This window comes from Cnephaeus nilssonii (assembly GCF_951640355.1).
Source record: "Cnephaeus nilssonii genome assembly, chromosome: 9".
Taxonomy (NCBI): Eukaryota; Metazoa; Chordata; class Mammalia; order Chiroptera; family Vespertilionidae; genus Cnephaeus; species Cnephaeus nilssonii.
In genome coordinates, this window is record NC_137080.1 from 61,608,358 (window position 1) to 61,622,432 (window position 14,075).

Below are 14,075 nucleotides of genomic sequence, written 5' to 3' on the forward strand. Positions count from 1 at the left end.
CCAGGAAAAGGAGGCGAATAAGCGATGCAATCCCTGCTATCCAGCACTCTCAGCTGAGACAACTTTGTAAATCCCACACACCATTCATTTCCAAACTAATTACAGATCCTGGTGTGAAAGCAAACACCTACATTTGATGACTGAGAGGGAGCACCACTGAACCTTCTTCCAGCGACTGCAGATAAGCCAGTGGTTGACTCTCTTAACCAACTCTGCTAAATGGTCAGGGTCAGACTTCATAATCTGATCAAATTCTGCAAACTAGGAAACAAAATAATTTATCAGTATTAAAAGATAAACAGGCTTAAACACACCGAGATACAAAATAACTAGAACTCAAATCCAACATCTAACTTTCTTGAAATGGTCCCAAGCCTCGGTGGGGTCTACAGAAAACCCAATACACTGCATCTTATAGCTGCCTCTCTCTTTCTTCCTCCTTCCTTCAGGATTTTGGAGGGGAAAGGTGGGAGACGCACTGATAGTTAGCAGATTCAATACTAAAAGTCAAAAAAAATCTTAAATGACAATTATAGATGGTTAGCAAAAAGCTTTTACTGAAAAAGGAATTAAAAAAGAAAGGCTGATATGTCTCTAAATTGGCTCATCCACATTCTCAGTATCTGTATATAGCTCCTGACCAGTGACAAGGTCAGCCATATAATGTCAGGAGCCACCAAAACTATTTCATCTCCTCCAAACCCCATCCCTATTTTGATCAGAGATAAGCAACTGTAACCAAGAGACAGAAAACACAAATAAAAGTTATTAGGTTAATAATTAATAAAATATTTCATTTCCACAATTTATCAACAAACCACATAATAATTTCTATCCTTTACAAAATATTCCACCAGTGGTTTTCAACTTTTTTCATTTCATGGCACATATAAACTAATTACTAAAATTCTGCAGCACACCAAAAAACATATTTTTTTTACCGATCTGAAAAAAAATAGGTATCATTTTGATTCATTCACACTGGATGGCTATTGTTGTGTTGGCTGCTGTCATTTTTAATTTGATAATATAAGGGAAAAGAGGTCAGTGCCCCTGAGTTAGTATTCAAGTACTGCATATTTTAAAAATGCTTGCAACACACCGGTTGAAAATCGCTGTATCCTACTATAATGCATTGAGGTGACACACCTATCAATATAATGGCTTCTTATAATCAAAATTAAAGTTAACATAATGAGACTAAAGATCTGTGAACATATGCCTTGTGCTTTTAACTTTTCTTTCTGACTAATTTTTCTGGAAGCAAACAAGACCAAGTGCTTTCTCTATCAGGTTGTTAATTCTAAAATATTACTATAGCCCTGAAATAAAGTAAATGTTGAGTTTATGAGAAATATATATGATTACAGCTAAGCCAACAATGAATATTTATATATTCATTTTTTTCTTAATTTTTTATAGAAAATGGTATGGGTTCTCTGCAGTAAAAATAGTCACAGGAAAGTACATATATTGCTAATGCATTACACAGATTTTATCTCATGCCCAAAAATGTAAAATCAGATTTATTATGATTAGTTTAGTCTTCAAGGCACTAGAGATATTTATTAATGATTTTGCTGAGTCAAATAGGTATAGTTGACTATTATATAATATCACGTGTGTTTAAAATTATAAAAATACAATTCAATCAATATTTTAAAAGTTAGAAGTGGTGAAATGATAAACTGATTCTGAATAGCATTTAGGTATTTCTATATTATACCTATTTAGTTCTGAAATATTCTTTACTCAATCTTGTAACCTAGTACAAGAACCTTTAAATACTAAAACTATGGGTGAGGCTAAGAAAATTATGTTACATACGAAAGTATTTATACCCTCACTCACTCTAGCATTTGAGAGAAATGCATTTCAGCACAAACTCCAGTCCAATTTCCCATACCCTGTACATCTATCACTCTCTAATAGAACTTGTTCTCCACACAATGAAGACTCAAAAGTACTGTGAAATTTCTAATTATTAAGGCTGAATTAATATGTTTTAGAAAAGCTTTCAACTTGTTTAAAACAAAAGTATTTTCTGGCTAACCCTTACTTTAACCAAAAAAAATCCAATAAAACAATGAAAAATCCAATCAAACAATGCTCTCATTCCAATATTTCCAAAGCTGAAAAGAATTGTAAAACTTGTACAGAGTATTACACATTGTAAACTTCTCACATACTGATAATATGCATGCTGTTGGTGATCATATAATTCAAGAATAATTCAAATCACTAAAACACTTAAAAATATTCATTGACCCCCATCTCCCAACTATTCATATTCATCATGTTCAAGTTTAAAGTAAAAATGTATTTACCTTGCCAGGTCTAAAAAACACTTTTGTTAACCCAAACTTGTAGTCAATTTCATTTAAGCCCAAAGCTTTAAAAAGAGCCTGAAAAAGAAAAAGTTAAAAAAGTTAAATGACAACCAGTAATTAGTAAGAAAGACACCTATAGCTAAGAAATTTCAATTCAGGTGATATTTGTACCTTACAAAATAGTCTTGGATCTAGTCTTGCAAGTTTGTCTGGCATGTATTTTTTATACATGTTGTAGAGTTCATGAAATGAAGCTCGTGATGGGAAACCCCCCTGCATCAAGTCCAAGACAGACACCATACCTAGATACGTAAGCAAATACGTATTATTGCCAATCACTGTACAGCAGTCAAAAAATTACTTGCAAATGATCAACTTGACAAATTAATGTTTAGAAAAGTACATAATTTGACAATTCCAATTTATAGGAATTGTCAGCAAGGAAATATTACATAGGAAATATTATATTTATACTTATTATGTCCCAACTTACCCGCCACCTCAAACTATCATAGTAAGTTTCACTTAGCCATCTTGAATAAACCCCTTTTTTAGAGACAAACTCCTGGTCTCTATATAGCTCAAATCTAGTTTGTATCTTTTTTACTGCTACAAACCTCTGTATATAAGGCTTGCATTAGGCCACTTTCCAAATCCTGAGGTTAATTTTAGAACAAGATTAGTCAAACATATTCCCAAGAAGTAGTCAAACATATTCCCAAATTCTCACCAGTGCTTAGAGCAAATGGACAAGAAAGAAGCGCTCACTGCTTCACTATAAAGATCCCCTTTCACTCATCTCTCAGAGCAACTAGTCTATTGGGGTAAAAAGTGTACAGGATGCATATCTCTTTTCAGTGAAATTCTAGTAGGTGGTTAATTTGAGCCTTGAGTCCATGTGAACTTTTTATATCAAGAAAAGCATAAAATAGTCAGGGAAAAGCTTAACTATAAATAATGCCAAAAACCTTTGTTCACCAAAAACAACCCCTGAATTTCAGACTCTGGAATATTCAACTCAATGGAGAAAATAACATTATTCAATAAAAAGTGTTAGGACAAATGGGTAGGCATTTAGAAAACAAAACTACCATCTGATCTTTACCTCACTTATATAAAAATAAATTCCTGCTAGCCAAAAATTTAAATTAGCTAAATGAAACTATAAAATAGTTAAAAAACAGATTTTTATTTTAAAATCATCTCATGGGAAAGATAGCCTCTCTAAGCAGTCAGACTGAATTTTAAACCTTTTTAATGGGAAAGGCTAGGTAAAGGTTAGATAAAACACCAATAATACTCAGGGTTGGCAACAGTGTAGGAACACACACACACATTCTTATTGGGAGAGTAAACCAGTGCAACAATTCTGGATGGCAATTTGGAAATATTTACCCCCTTAGACTCAGTACTTTCTACTTCTATGAATCTATCCTACAACTTGTCACACATGTGGGCAAATACATGCATAGAGAATGGCTATATATCCACTGGGTCATTGCTTATAATAGAAAAAAATAAAATAACTTCATTATTAAAAATTATGTTGCAACCATATATGATGTGTTAATTAAAAAGAATAGGGCTTATCTAACCAGTATAAAAAACATATCCAAGACATACTGAGAAGTGAGACTTTTTACTTATATTTTTCTGTACTATTTCATTTTTGTTACAGTGAACATATATAACTATTATAATTTTTAATACTAATCAATGAAACACAGAGAAGCAATCATTCCTATGGAAAGAAATCTCTAGAACTAGATTTAGTTCTAGGCTCTGCTTGTAAATAAAAGTAAGGTCTGACTGATACTGTGACAATTTTTGCCCATTTATATCAAATACACAAGTACCCTTGGAAACGTTCACATCCGCCTCCTGAGTCCCTTGGCTTGACCTGTAATTGCGGACAACATATGAACTGGCTCAAAGACGTTCATTAAGAATTTCATGGAGCTTAACAAATTACCAAGCCAATGGCTGCTTCCTAGCACTTCAAGCTAATTTACTCAAAAGATCTTCTCATGCTTAGAAAAATAAAAATCACCACACCACGTACTCCTCCTTCTAGAAATTCCTATGACCTGGATCTTCCGCTGGGAGTTTGGTGAGGGGCTTGTGGGTGCTGGTTCTATTCAGAACCCCTCTTTGCCACCACAGACAGGCAGCACAGCCCCAAGGTTACAGGAGAAGACCTGCCTGCCTTCTCACACCTTCCCCTACTTTACCCTCGCTGATTAGAAGAGAGTAATTTTAGTAAAACATGCCCTAAATTAGTTAATTCTCCTTAAATTGGAAAAAATAACAGAAATGGAAAGGCAAAGTAGAATTCAAATTTTAAATGTCTTTATTTTAGAAAGTTTCATAAATATTTTCATTTCTACCAGTTATTGGCATTTTTGGCTTTTTCTCTTTACCTAGCCACATAACTAGAACCATTTACTATTAGTAATACCTTAAAAAAATCAAACTATTATGAATCAGTGTCATCTATTAAACTGTCAACATGTCGCAATATATTGAAATACACTGCTTACTGAAAGAGGAATCGAAACTGGAGCACCAGTAAGCCCATACTCTTCTCATCTAATAGCATATATCGCTAAATCTAAACATGCTTGCTTTGCCAGTACACTGGACACGTGCTGATAAAATAATGATTTATTATATTAGGCTAAACAAATCCTAAAGAAAAATTTAAATTACAAAAATAGTCAAATTCAAAGTAAAAACAATCTAAGAAAATATTACAAAGAAAGAAAGAGTCTTGAGTCCATGTGAACTTTTTATATCAAGAAAAGGATAAAATAGTCAGGGAAAAGCTTAACTATAAATAATGAGGAGCAAAATAAGGAGTCAGAGAGGCACAGGTAGTGACCCACAGGTTGAGAACTGCTAGCAGGGTCGCCTAAGACCATCGGAAAACACAGATATTTACATTACGATTCATTAACAGTAGCAAAATTACAGTTATGAAGTAGCAACGAAAATAATTTTATGGTTGGGGGTCACCACAACATGAGACTCTGTATTAAAGGGTCGCGGCATTAGGAAGGTTGAGAACCACTGGTTTAGGGGGTCACATCGAAGGGACTTGGGGAGACAGAGTATACCTATGCTGTCCAATAAGGCAGCAACTAGCCACATGCTCTGCAGTTGCACTAACCACACACAAGTGACTATTTAAATTTTAAAAAATTAAATACAATTTAAAATTTAGTACCAAATTCAAACTAGTCACATTTCAATTGCTCAATAGCCACAAGTACCTAGTAGCTACCTTATTGGACCACACAGATATGGACTATTTCTATCACCATCGAAAGTTATATATAAGAGTGAGAAGGAGCCGAAACTGGTTTGGCTCAGTGGATAGAGCGTCGGCCTGCGGACTGAAAGGTCCCAGGTTCGATTCCGGTCAAAGGGCATGTACCTTGGTTGCGGGCACATCCCCAGTAGGGGGTGTGCAGGAGGCAGCTGATCGATGTTTCTCTCTCATCGATGTTTCTAACTCTCTATCCCTCTCTCTTCCTCTCTGTAAAAAATCAATAAAATATTTAAAAAAAAAAGAGTGAGAAGGAAAATATGCCTAACCCAAAGCCTGAAAACTCTCATGAATAATACCCAGGTGAAAAAAGTGACCCTGCAGAGAAGTCAGGAAAGGCCGGAGAATTCAAAACAAAAGCAAGGACATATGGTGTTTCAAAAGCCAACAAAGGGTTTGTAAAAGGCATTGGTCAGAGTCAAATGCTGCTGTGAAGTTCACTAAGAACTGCAAAATGAACATTTGAATTAGGATCAAGGAAAGCACTGGTAACCTCATCAAGAATTACTTTGTTGATGGCACTGGTGACTGGTCAAGGTGGAAGCTGAAATCTGTGGGGTTAAAGAGCAAGTGGAAGGCAGGAAACTGAGGATGCAAGAATAGACTATTCTTGGACAGAAATCGAAAAACAGAAAAGTGAGGCGAGAAATAGGGAGGCAGCTGGAATCCCTTCTAGCTGTGGGTAGGAGGAAATTAAGACAAGGTTTCAGCATGTTGAAATGGTAATGGAGAGATCCTGCTCAAAGGAAATGGTTCCCTACCTACAACCAATATTGAAGATTCAGGAAAAGGTAGAAAGGGATGGATTCCAAAGAACTGCAGTCCAACTAGGAAGAGAGGCACGTCCTACTAATGCAGGTAGGTAGAAGTGTCTGGTAGCAGACAGGTGAAACTTTGAAGGATGTTGTTGTTGCTGTTGTTGTTAAGAGGCTGAGCGTTAACAGAAGCTGAGTGTTGAGGAGAGCAGGATGGGTCAGAGGCTCAGAGATTTGAGGAGAGTGGGATGGGTCAGAGATTTCAGGAAAGCAGGATGGGTCTGACTAGTTTCCATGGAGAAAGAGGGTATGCTGACCAGAGAAACTTGGCAGAGTGGGTTCGAGAGCCCTTTAAAGGTTAGTGATCATATACATTTACTAGAGGCCCGGTGCGCACCAGTGGGGTCCCTCTGCCTGGCCTGCGTGGATCGGCCGAAACCTGCAGTCCGACATCCCCCGAGGGGTCCCAGAGTGCAAGAGGGCACTCTGCAAAGTTGCTGTCGCTCAGCAGCTACTGCATTGAGCATCTGCCCCTGGTGGTCAGTGCGCATCAGAGCTACCGGCCAGTCAGCAGGTCGGCCAGTAACTTGGGCTTTTATATATACAGATAATGGTGCCAATTTGTCTTCCTACTTTATCTATGCAGATGAGGAGAAAGGACAGAATTAGAATCATCAACAGCTAAAGTTTTGTGAGAGGGGTCAAGGGTAGATCCAGATTGGGGGGCCTGAAGTTTTCACAACTGGGGGAGGGCAGTTTAAGAAAAAGGTACATGCATAATTACAAATTACAAAAGAATACAAAGTCAAGTGCAGGCCTGTGGAAGGAGCTCGTATAAATGAGGAACCCTGAAGCATAAGTGACCTTAGCTTTATAATAAATCCACCTCTGAGAGGAGCAAAATAAGGAATCAGAGAGGCAAGAGTTCAAGCAAGTGTCCGGAGCCTGAGATGGACTGGGAGGAAAGGAGAGGCTGATGCCTTGGGAATAAGTAGTTCAAGTGGGGATGGAGGAAGGGCATGCAGTAAAGGAAAACCAGTGAGCCTGGTGCCTAAGACTTCTGTGATCCAGCAAGGTTAGGATGGGCCAGGGGGGAGGGAGGAAGTGATAGTTTGACCAAATGCATAGAAATTCCACAGAAGCCGAGAACAAAGTGTTTTTCTTATTTTCACAAGTGGTGGCGTGGGAAGCAGACACCAAACCCTACCTCCTGACCCAGTTAGGCCAGGCGGGGGGAGGGGGGGGCGGTTGGAGGGGAGGGGAGATGAGAAATGAACTGCTGGGCTGAGAAGGCCACAGGAAAGAGCCCACTTAAGGGAGAGCTACAGATGTGTAAAGTTTTCCTAAATTTTACTTTAATGCTGTTAAATAATTTTTTTCACAATAAACTATACCCCAGTATTACTCGAATAATTGCCAGCATGCTTTTCTTATAATTAAAGAAAATATAAGATAAAAATCTTACTACACTTAAAAATCAAGATAATTGTGAAATATTTGAAAGCACTGGACATATTTAATTGTATTTGAGCTCAGACTCCTGACACACACTGATACAGATTATAAAAATATGGAAATACCTGAACACTGAAGTTGAGACAAAATTTGAGCACCTTCAAAGTCATGGCTTGTCATCTTTAAATTCGGTTTTATACAACGAATAAAGCTCGCTCCCTGGGAGAATAAAGGTACTTTTTAAGACAATACATATAGCATTCTCATTTTTCTATTTCTATGAATACCAGTAACTTTCAGTGCATATTATCATCAATATATGAACCCCTCTTAAAATAATCACTAAGATATATATATATATATATATATATATATATATATATAGATATATAGATATATAGATATATACATGAATATATATATGTTAAATCAATATGTTTTACTCTTGAAACAAATACAATATTATATGCCAACTATACTTTAATAAAAATAAATAAATATTTGGATAAAGAAGATGTGGTACATATATACAATGGAATACTACCAAGACATTAGAAAAGATGAAACACTGGCATTTGCCCAGCCAATGTGGCTCAGTGGTTGAGCGTCGACCTATAAATCAGGAGGTCATGGTTAGATTCTCCGTCAGGGCACATGCCTGGGTTAAGAGCTCAATCCTCAGTAGGGGGCTGCCAATCAATGATTCTATCTCTCCCTCTCCTTTCCTCTCTGAAATCAAATATTTTTTAATTTTTTAAAGAAATACTGGCATTTGCAACACCATGGATGGACCTTGAGAATATTACATTAAGCAAAATAAGTCATAAAAAGCTAAGGGCCATATGATTTCATTAATATGTGTGATATAAAACTGAAACTCATAGATACAGACAACAGTATGGTGGTTACCAGAGGGAAGGGAAGTGGGGCAGTGTAGTAAAGGGTAAAGGAGGCCAAATATATGGTGATGGAAGATGATCTGACTCTGGGTGGTAAGCACACAATGCAATATATAGATCATGTATCAAAGAAATGTACACTTGAAACCTATATGATCTTATTAACTAATGTCACCCCAATAAATTTAATTAAAAACATTTTTAATTTTTAAAAAATAAGAATAATTTGTTTTTAATTTTTAAAAATAAAAAAATAATCAGTAAGGAACTAAAAAATTAGCACACTTTTATAACTTAAAGCTTAAAATAAATTTCTGTATTATGTACTAATAATATTAGAAAAATACTACATTTTTATTTGAGTGCCAAAAATTGTTGCTGTAAAAAACAAAAGTCTTTCATTTTAAAATATTTTAACATATTTAAACAATACATTATCTTTAAACATAAAAAATACATTTCCTTCTCCATAATAATTACTTTCACTTTCCTTAAACCACAGGATAATCTTAATAGCATTCAGATAATTCTATATATTTATATAATAATTTGACTTCACATATATATTTAACCGTTATTCAGAACAAACTTAACCAAAATGAAAACCATTTTAAAAACCATTCTTTTTAATGGGGGAATTAGTTTAAAATACATTTCTAATTATTCCAGATTAACTTAGTTTATTTGAGTAAGTATTTAATAATAGTTTAAGAGGACCATTTAAAAACCCTGTTTTTTTTTAAGTATACTCACAGTACTTCGAAGTTTATCCAGAAGCAAATTTAACTGTGTCTGTAAAAGAAAGAAAATCACTTTTTTTCCCAAAAAGCAAAAACACACAATGTCATGTGTTAATATTAGCTCTTTGATAGTAGAATGAAATAACATGCAATAACATGGATGTATAACACATTATGATTTAACAACTTCTGGTAGAAAAGCTCTTTGACAGCAATATGCAAAGTATATGGCTTATATAATGCCAAGGACAATAACTTACTTTAATTATACAGAACTTGTATAATTAGGAGAATGAACATTAGCAATACTAAAAGTCACACATGTGCACGTGCAGGTGGGGTGAACAAGGAAAGTGTACAGGCAACGAAAAAACTGAACGAAAATACTGGGCATGCATTCAGTTAGAGATCAGCAGAGCAGTATTAAGTATGTGGCAAGCTGGTGTAGTTTGTGTCACACTCCATTAAGAATGAAGGCATGTTTAAAACATACACTAATGGCATATGTTTAGATTGTTTTATATAGCGCTTATAAATGAAACTATCCTGCCTAGCTGTAGAAACCCTCCTTACTATTTTAAAACACTTCACATCTCAATTATTTTTTAAAAGCTTAGATAGCTTTATCCAAAACAAATTGACAATGAACACTACAAGTTACTATGCTTTCCTGTTTTTAATAATATTAAGTGTCACACAAAAATTTACTCTCATTCAGTACTAATTTAATTTGTATATTTGCTTTAGTTCTCTGCAAAGTAAATCAATTATATAAAATTCTAATATCAATTTTATACTAAGATGTTTATTATACTTCTCATGAAAGATAAATTAAGATGATATTTCTTAAATTAACATACTGGTTCAATGACATCTATATTTAATCATAATAGTGATAAGTATACTTTATTGAATGCTTTCTATGAGTCAAGCATTTCTCAAAGCTTTTCATGGGCATTATCATGTTTAATCCACACAATTTTAATTAAGAATATTGCATTAAGACTCACTTTACAGGTGAAAACATTAGCTAGTCATGGCAAAGCCAAGATTCCAACGTGGGGCCTAACACCAAAGTTCATTCTCTTACCAGAAACATTACAGTATACTTCAGACAGCATGGGATTAAGATATAATCAATCTGGACCATCACACAACTGAAAGGCAAGTATAAGAGCCACTAATTTGGAAAGAAAACAACTATCACAAAGTCCATTTTTCTTAATCCATAGACTAAACACAACATTCTCCAAAAAAAGAGAGATAGAGTAAATCAAAAAAGTAGAAACAGCAAAAATTAACTAATAGCATTGAGAAAAGGGGGGCGGAAATGTCAAATATCAAAGAACAACAGTCAGGGACCAAGGGCATAATGTATATAATGGCAGAATATTATTTTTCCATCAAAAAGGATTACTTTTACTAAAACAATAAGAGTAAAAGTTATGTTTCAATAACCTAAAAATGTTGCTTTTCAATGGAAAACTTCTGCTTCTCAGTGATATTGGATAACTAAAATATTATAGTAAATGCTAGTGCCTGTTTGTTTTTTATTGCCTCACATACCTTGAATTTAATTTAATGAGCTATTCTATTAAATTTAAAATTAAGAATTACTATTAATATTCATTTTAAAGTAACTCATAAAAACATTTTACATTTTATTATTAACTAGAGGCCCAGTGCACAAAATTCATGCATGGGGAAGGGGGGGTGTCCCTCAGCCCAGCCTGCACCCTCTCTAATCTGGGATCCCTTGAAGAATGTCCAACTGCTCATTTAGGCCAGATCCCAGTGGGATGGGGCCTAAAAAGGTGGTTGGACATCCCTCTCACAATCCAGGACTGCTGGCTCCCAACTGCCCTCCCCTGCAGGTATGGTCCCCCCGCAACTGTCCTCCCCTGCTGGCCTGGTCCCCCCCAACTGCCCTCCCTTGCTAGCCTGGTCAACCCCAACTGCCCTCCTCTGCTGGCCTGGTCAACCCCAACTGCCCTCCTCTGCTGGCCTAGTCACCCCTAACTTCCCACAACTGCCATTCCCTGCAGGCCATCTTGTGGCAGCCATCTTGTGTCCACATGGGGGCAGCCATCTTGTGTCTTATGTGATGGTCAATTTGCATATTACTCTTTTATTAGTTAGGATGATCTTACTCAGTTATGGCTTTCAGCAGTTTAATGTACAAAATACATCTTATTGCAAAAAGCAATTTTAAGGCCCTTCAAGTCTCAACATAAACGAATACTTTAAAGAATTTTAAGAATCTTTTTGTTTTATTTATATTGTATAAAATTTCAGGTATGGTCTCACCAGCAACACTAGAATATTCCATTATAGTAGGAAAATCCTTAATGAATGGTATCCATTTCACTAAATTAATGTTGTTACATATCTTTTCAGCAATTTCAGAATATCCAAATAAGAGAAAAAATATTGCTCGAGAAAATTAGAAACTCATAATCAATAAATAGAGATTATAACAAAATTAAAAACTTTTTATTCAGTTACCTGATAATGTATTATAAGCTTTCTCCTACATTTATGATTTGGCTTTAAAAATATATATAGCTTTATAAACATGACTTTATCAAGTTAGTTATTTAGAGCCCATTTCAATCCATAAGGGATTTCAGGAGGCCTTACACTGTTAGTACCATAGTATTCTGATACTTAAATATTAGTTCTAATTACATCATTTTTAATATTTAAAGTACACATAATGAAAAGCATATGTAGAGTTTTCTTGCAAACATAACAATAATGCATCATGGAAATTTATGAGAGAAATTAATTCTATTTCTTTGTTCTATGTGTTATAATCTTTTAGTCATTACACTTTTAAATTATCTTATTCTATACTAAATATTCAACAATTAGAACCAATTAGTATACTGTCCCATTTCTAAGACACATCATTTGATAATTCCTTGTCATACCCCAAAGAATAAATTCCTGGTCCAAAATTAATAAAACACATGAAATGGTCTTCAATGTTAAGCAATTTGAAGGGTTTGCCACTCAGAGCACTCATTTTTTACAGATTTCTTAAAGCTTTAGTCAAATTTTAGCATAATATGCACAGCCACAATGCACTGAGAGAGAAAACACACTAAAAATGAATTATAAATATAATCAGTCACTTGAGACAGCCTCTTTTTCACATGGCAGCCACTCTACAAATAAGAGTCCATGAAGGTGATCATTTACCTGAAGCCCCTGGCTGTGCCTGCTTTTCCTCTCAACTCAACTAGTGTTCTCTAGCCATCCCGAGCTGGACTGACTACTCCAGCTAAAACACAACTGCTGAATGAGGAAGGAAACAGAAAACACATGGGAAAGAGAAGGTTTGAAGGTCAACCAGACAGTAAGCAGAAGCAAGAACATTAGAAGAAGCAATCTGGTATGTTAAGCACCGAGAAAGAAGACACTCATAAAATTACAAGAATTTCTGTATGTTCCATCACTACACTTATTTGGGTGTGTTTTATTATTTATTTTTCGCATACAGATCCTACCAACAACGCAGGATCTGCTCTGAACTTCACTCATGGGGTTTTTGACAGTGCCTACATTATCCAGTGTAGAGAATAAAGCTATATATTTTATTTTAAATGCAGTAAAAAATTTTTTTCAAGTAATATATTTAACACACATACCTTAAACTTGTTTCCCACACTGATGAAGCCAAGTTTTCCTGCTTTTTGTTTAGTGTCTTTGTTGTTATTTGTGGATGTTTCAAATAATTCCCGTATAAACTTATCTCTGGATTCACATATTAAGGATTCAAGAGACATATGCAAAGCGTCGTTATTTTTTTCCACAAACTGGGTCTGAAAACAAAGCAAACAGGAATAAACGACTCAATCCATTGTGATGTTATCCCTTAACACAGCACTGCCCAAGAGAACGTTGGAGGATGATAGAAAGGTTCTGTATCTGCATTGTCAATACAGTCACCACCGGCCAATGTGCACACTGAGCACATGAAGTGGAGCCAATATACAGAGGAAATAAATTTTATTTTTAAATTTAATTTAAATTCAAATAGCCTGATGTGGCCACAGGTTACCATACTGTATAGTGCAGCTGCAACATCAAGTCGTTGTCTCCTGGTAAAAGTCACACTTACTGTTTCGTAGCACACTGCCCCTGCGAAATGCCTGATGATGAAGCCTTCATCATCTCTGATGTTCCTATGAATTGCCAGCTTAGATTTTCTGGGAATCTAAAAAACAATACATACATCAGTTATTAAATTACCAAAACTATATCACATAATTCTCTTTAGAGAACCTGTGGGATGTGAAATACTTAAAGTTATGAAAGAAAGTTTCACATTAAACGCAATTATACTGCTTTTTGTAACATCTAGTAAATCTTAAAGTACCAGTGAAATCTAGCAAATATTTGTTTATAATCTCTAAGGAAAGAAAAAAAAAGTATGACCAAAAAAAAACCAAACCACACTATTTAGGAGCATATGCAAAACATAGTGGGAATTTTATAAGGTACCTGCCTGTCAAAAGCAGTGGTTACATCATTTGATTTCTAGGTACAGCCAGGTTGAGAAG

At 35.2% G+C, this 14,075-nt stretch overlaps 1 protein-coding gene across 9 annotated transcripts in view; it reads right to left on the reverse strand.

Moving 5' to 3' along the window:
- The window catches only part of MYO6 (myosin VI), a 151,448-nt gene that overhangs the window by 28,145 nt on the left and 109,228 nt on the right, over positions 1–14,075 (reverse strand). For all 9 annotated transcript variants that reach the window (XM_079780285.1, XM_079780284.1, XM_079780283.1 and 6 more), the window contains exons 17-23: positions 13,634–13,729; positions 13,161–13,334; positions 9,521–9,559; positions 7,994–8,087; positions 2,502–2,632; positions 2,328–2,405; positions 132–261 (exon numbers count right to left, since the gene is read on the reverse strand). In XM_079780285.1, coding sequence (XP_079636411.1) covers positions 132–261; positions 2,328–2,405; positions 2,502–2,632; positions 7,994–8,087; positions 9,521–9,559; positions 13,161–13,334; positions 13,634–13,729 — 742 coding nt within the window. The remainder of the gene's footprint in view (positions 1–131; positions 262–2,327; positions 2,406–2,501; positions 2,633–7,993; positions 8,088–9,520; positions 9,560–13,160; positions 13,335–13,633; positions 13,730–14,075) is intronic.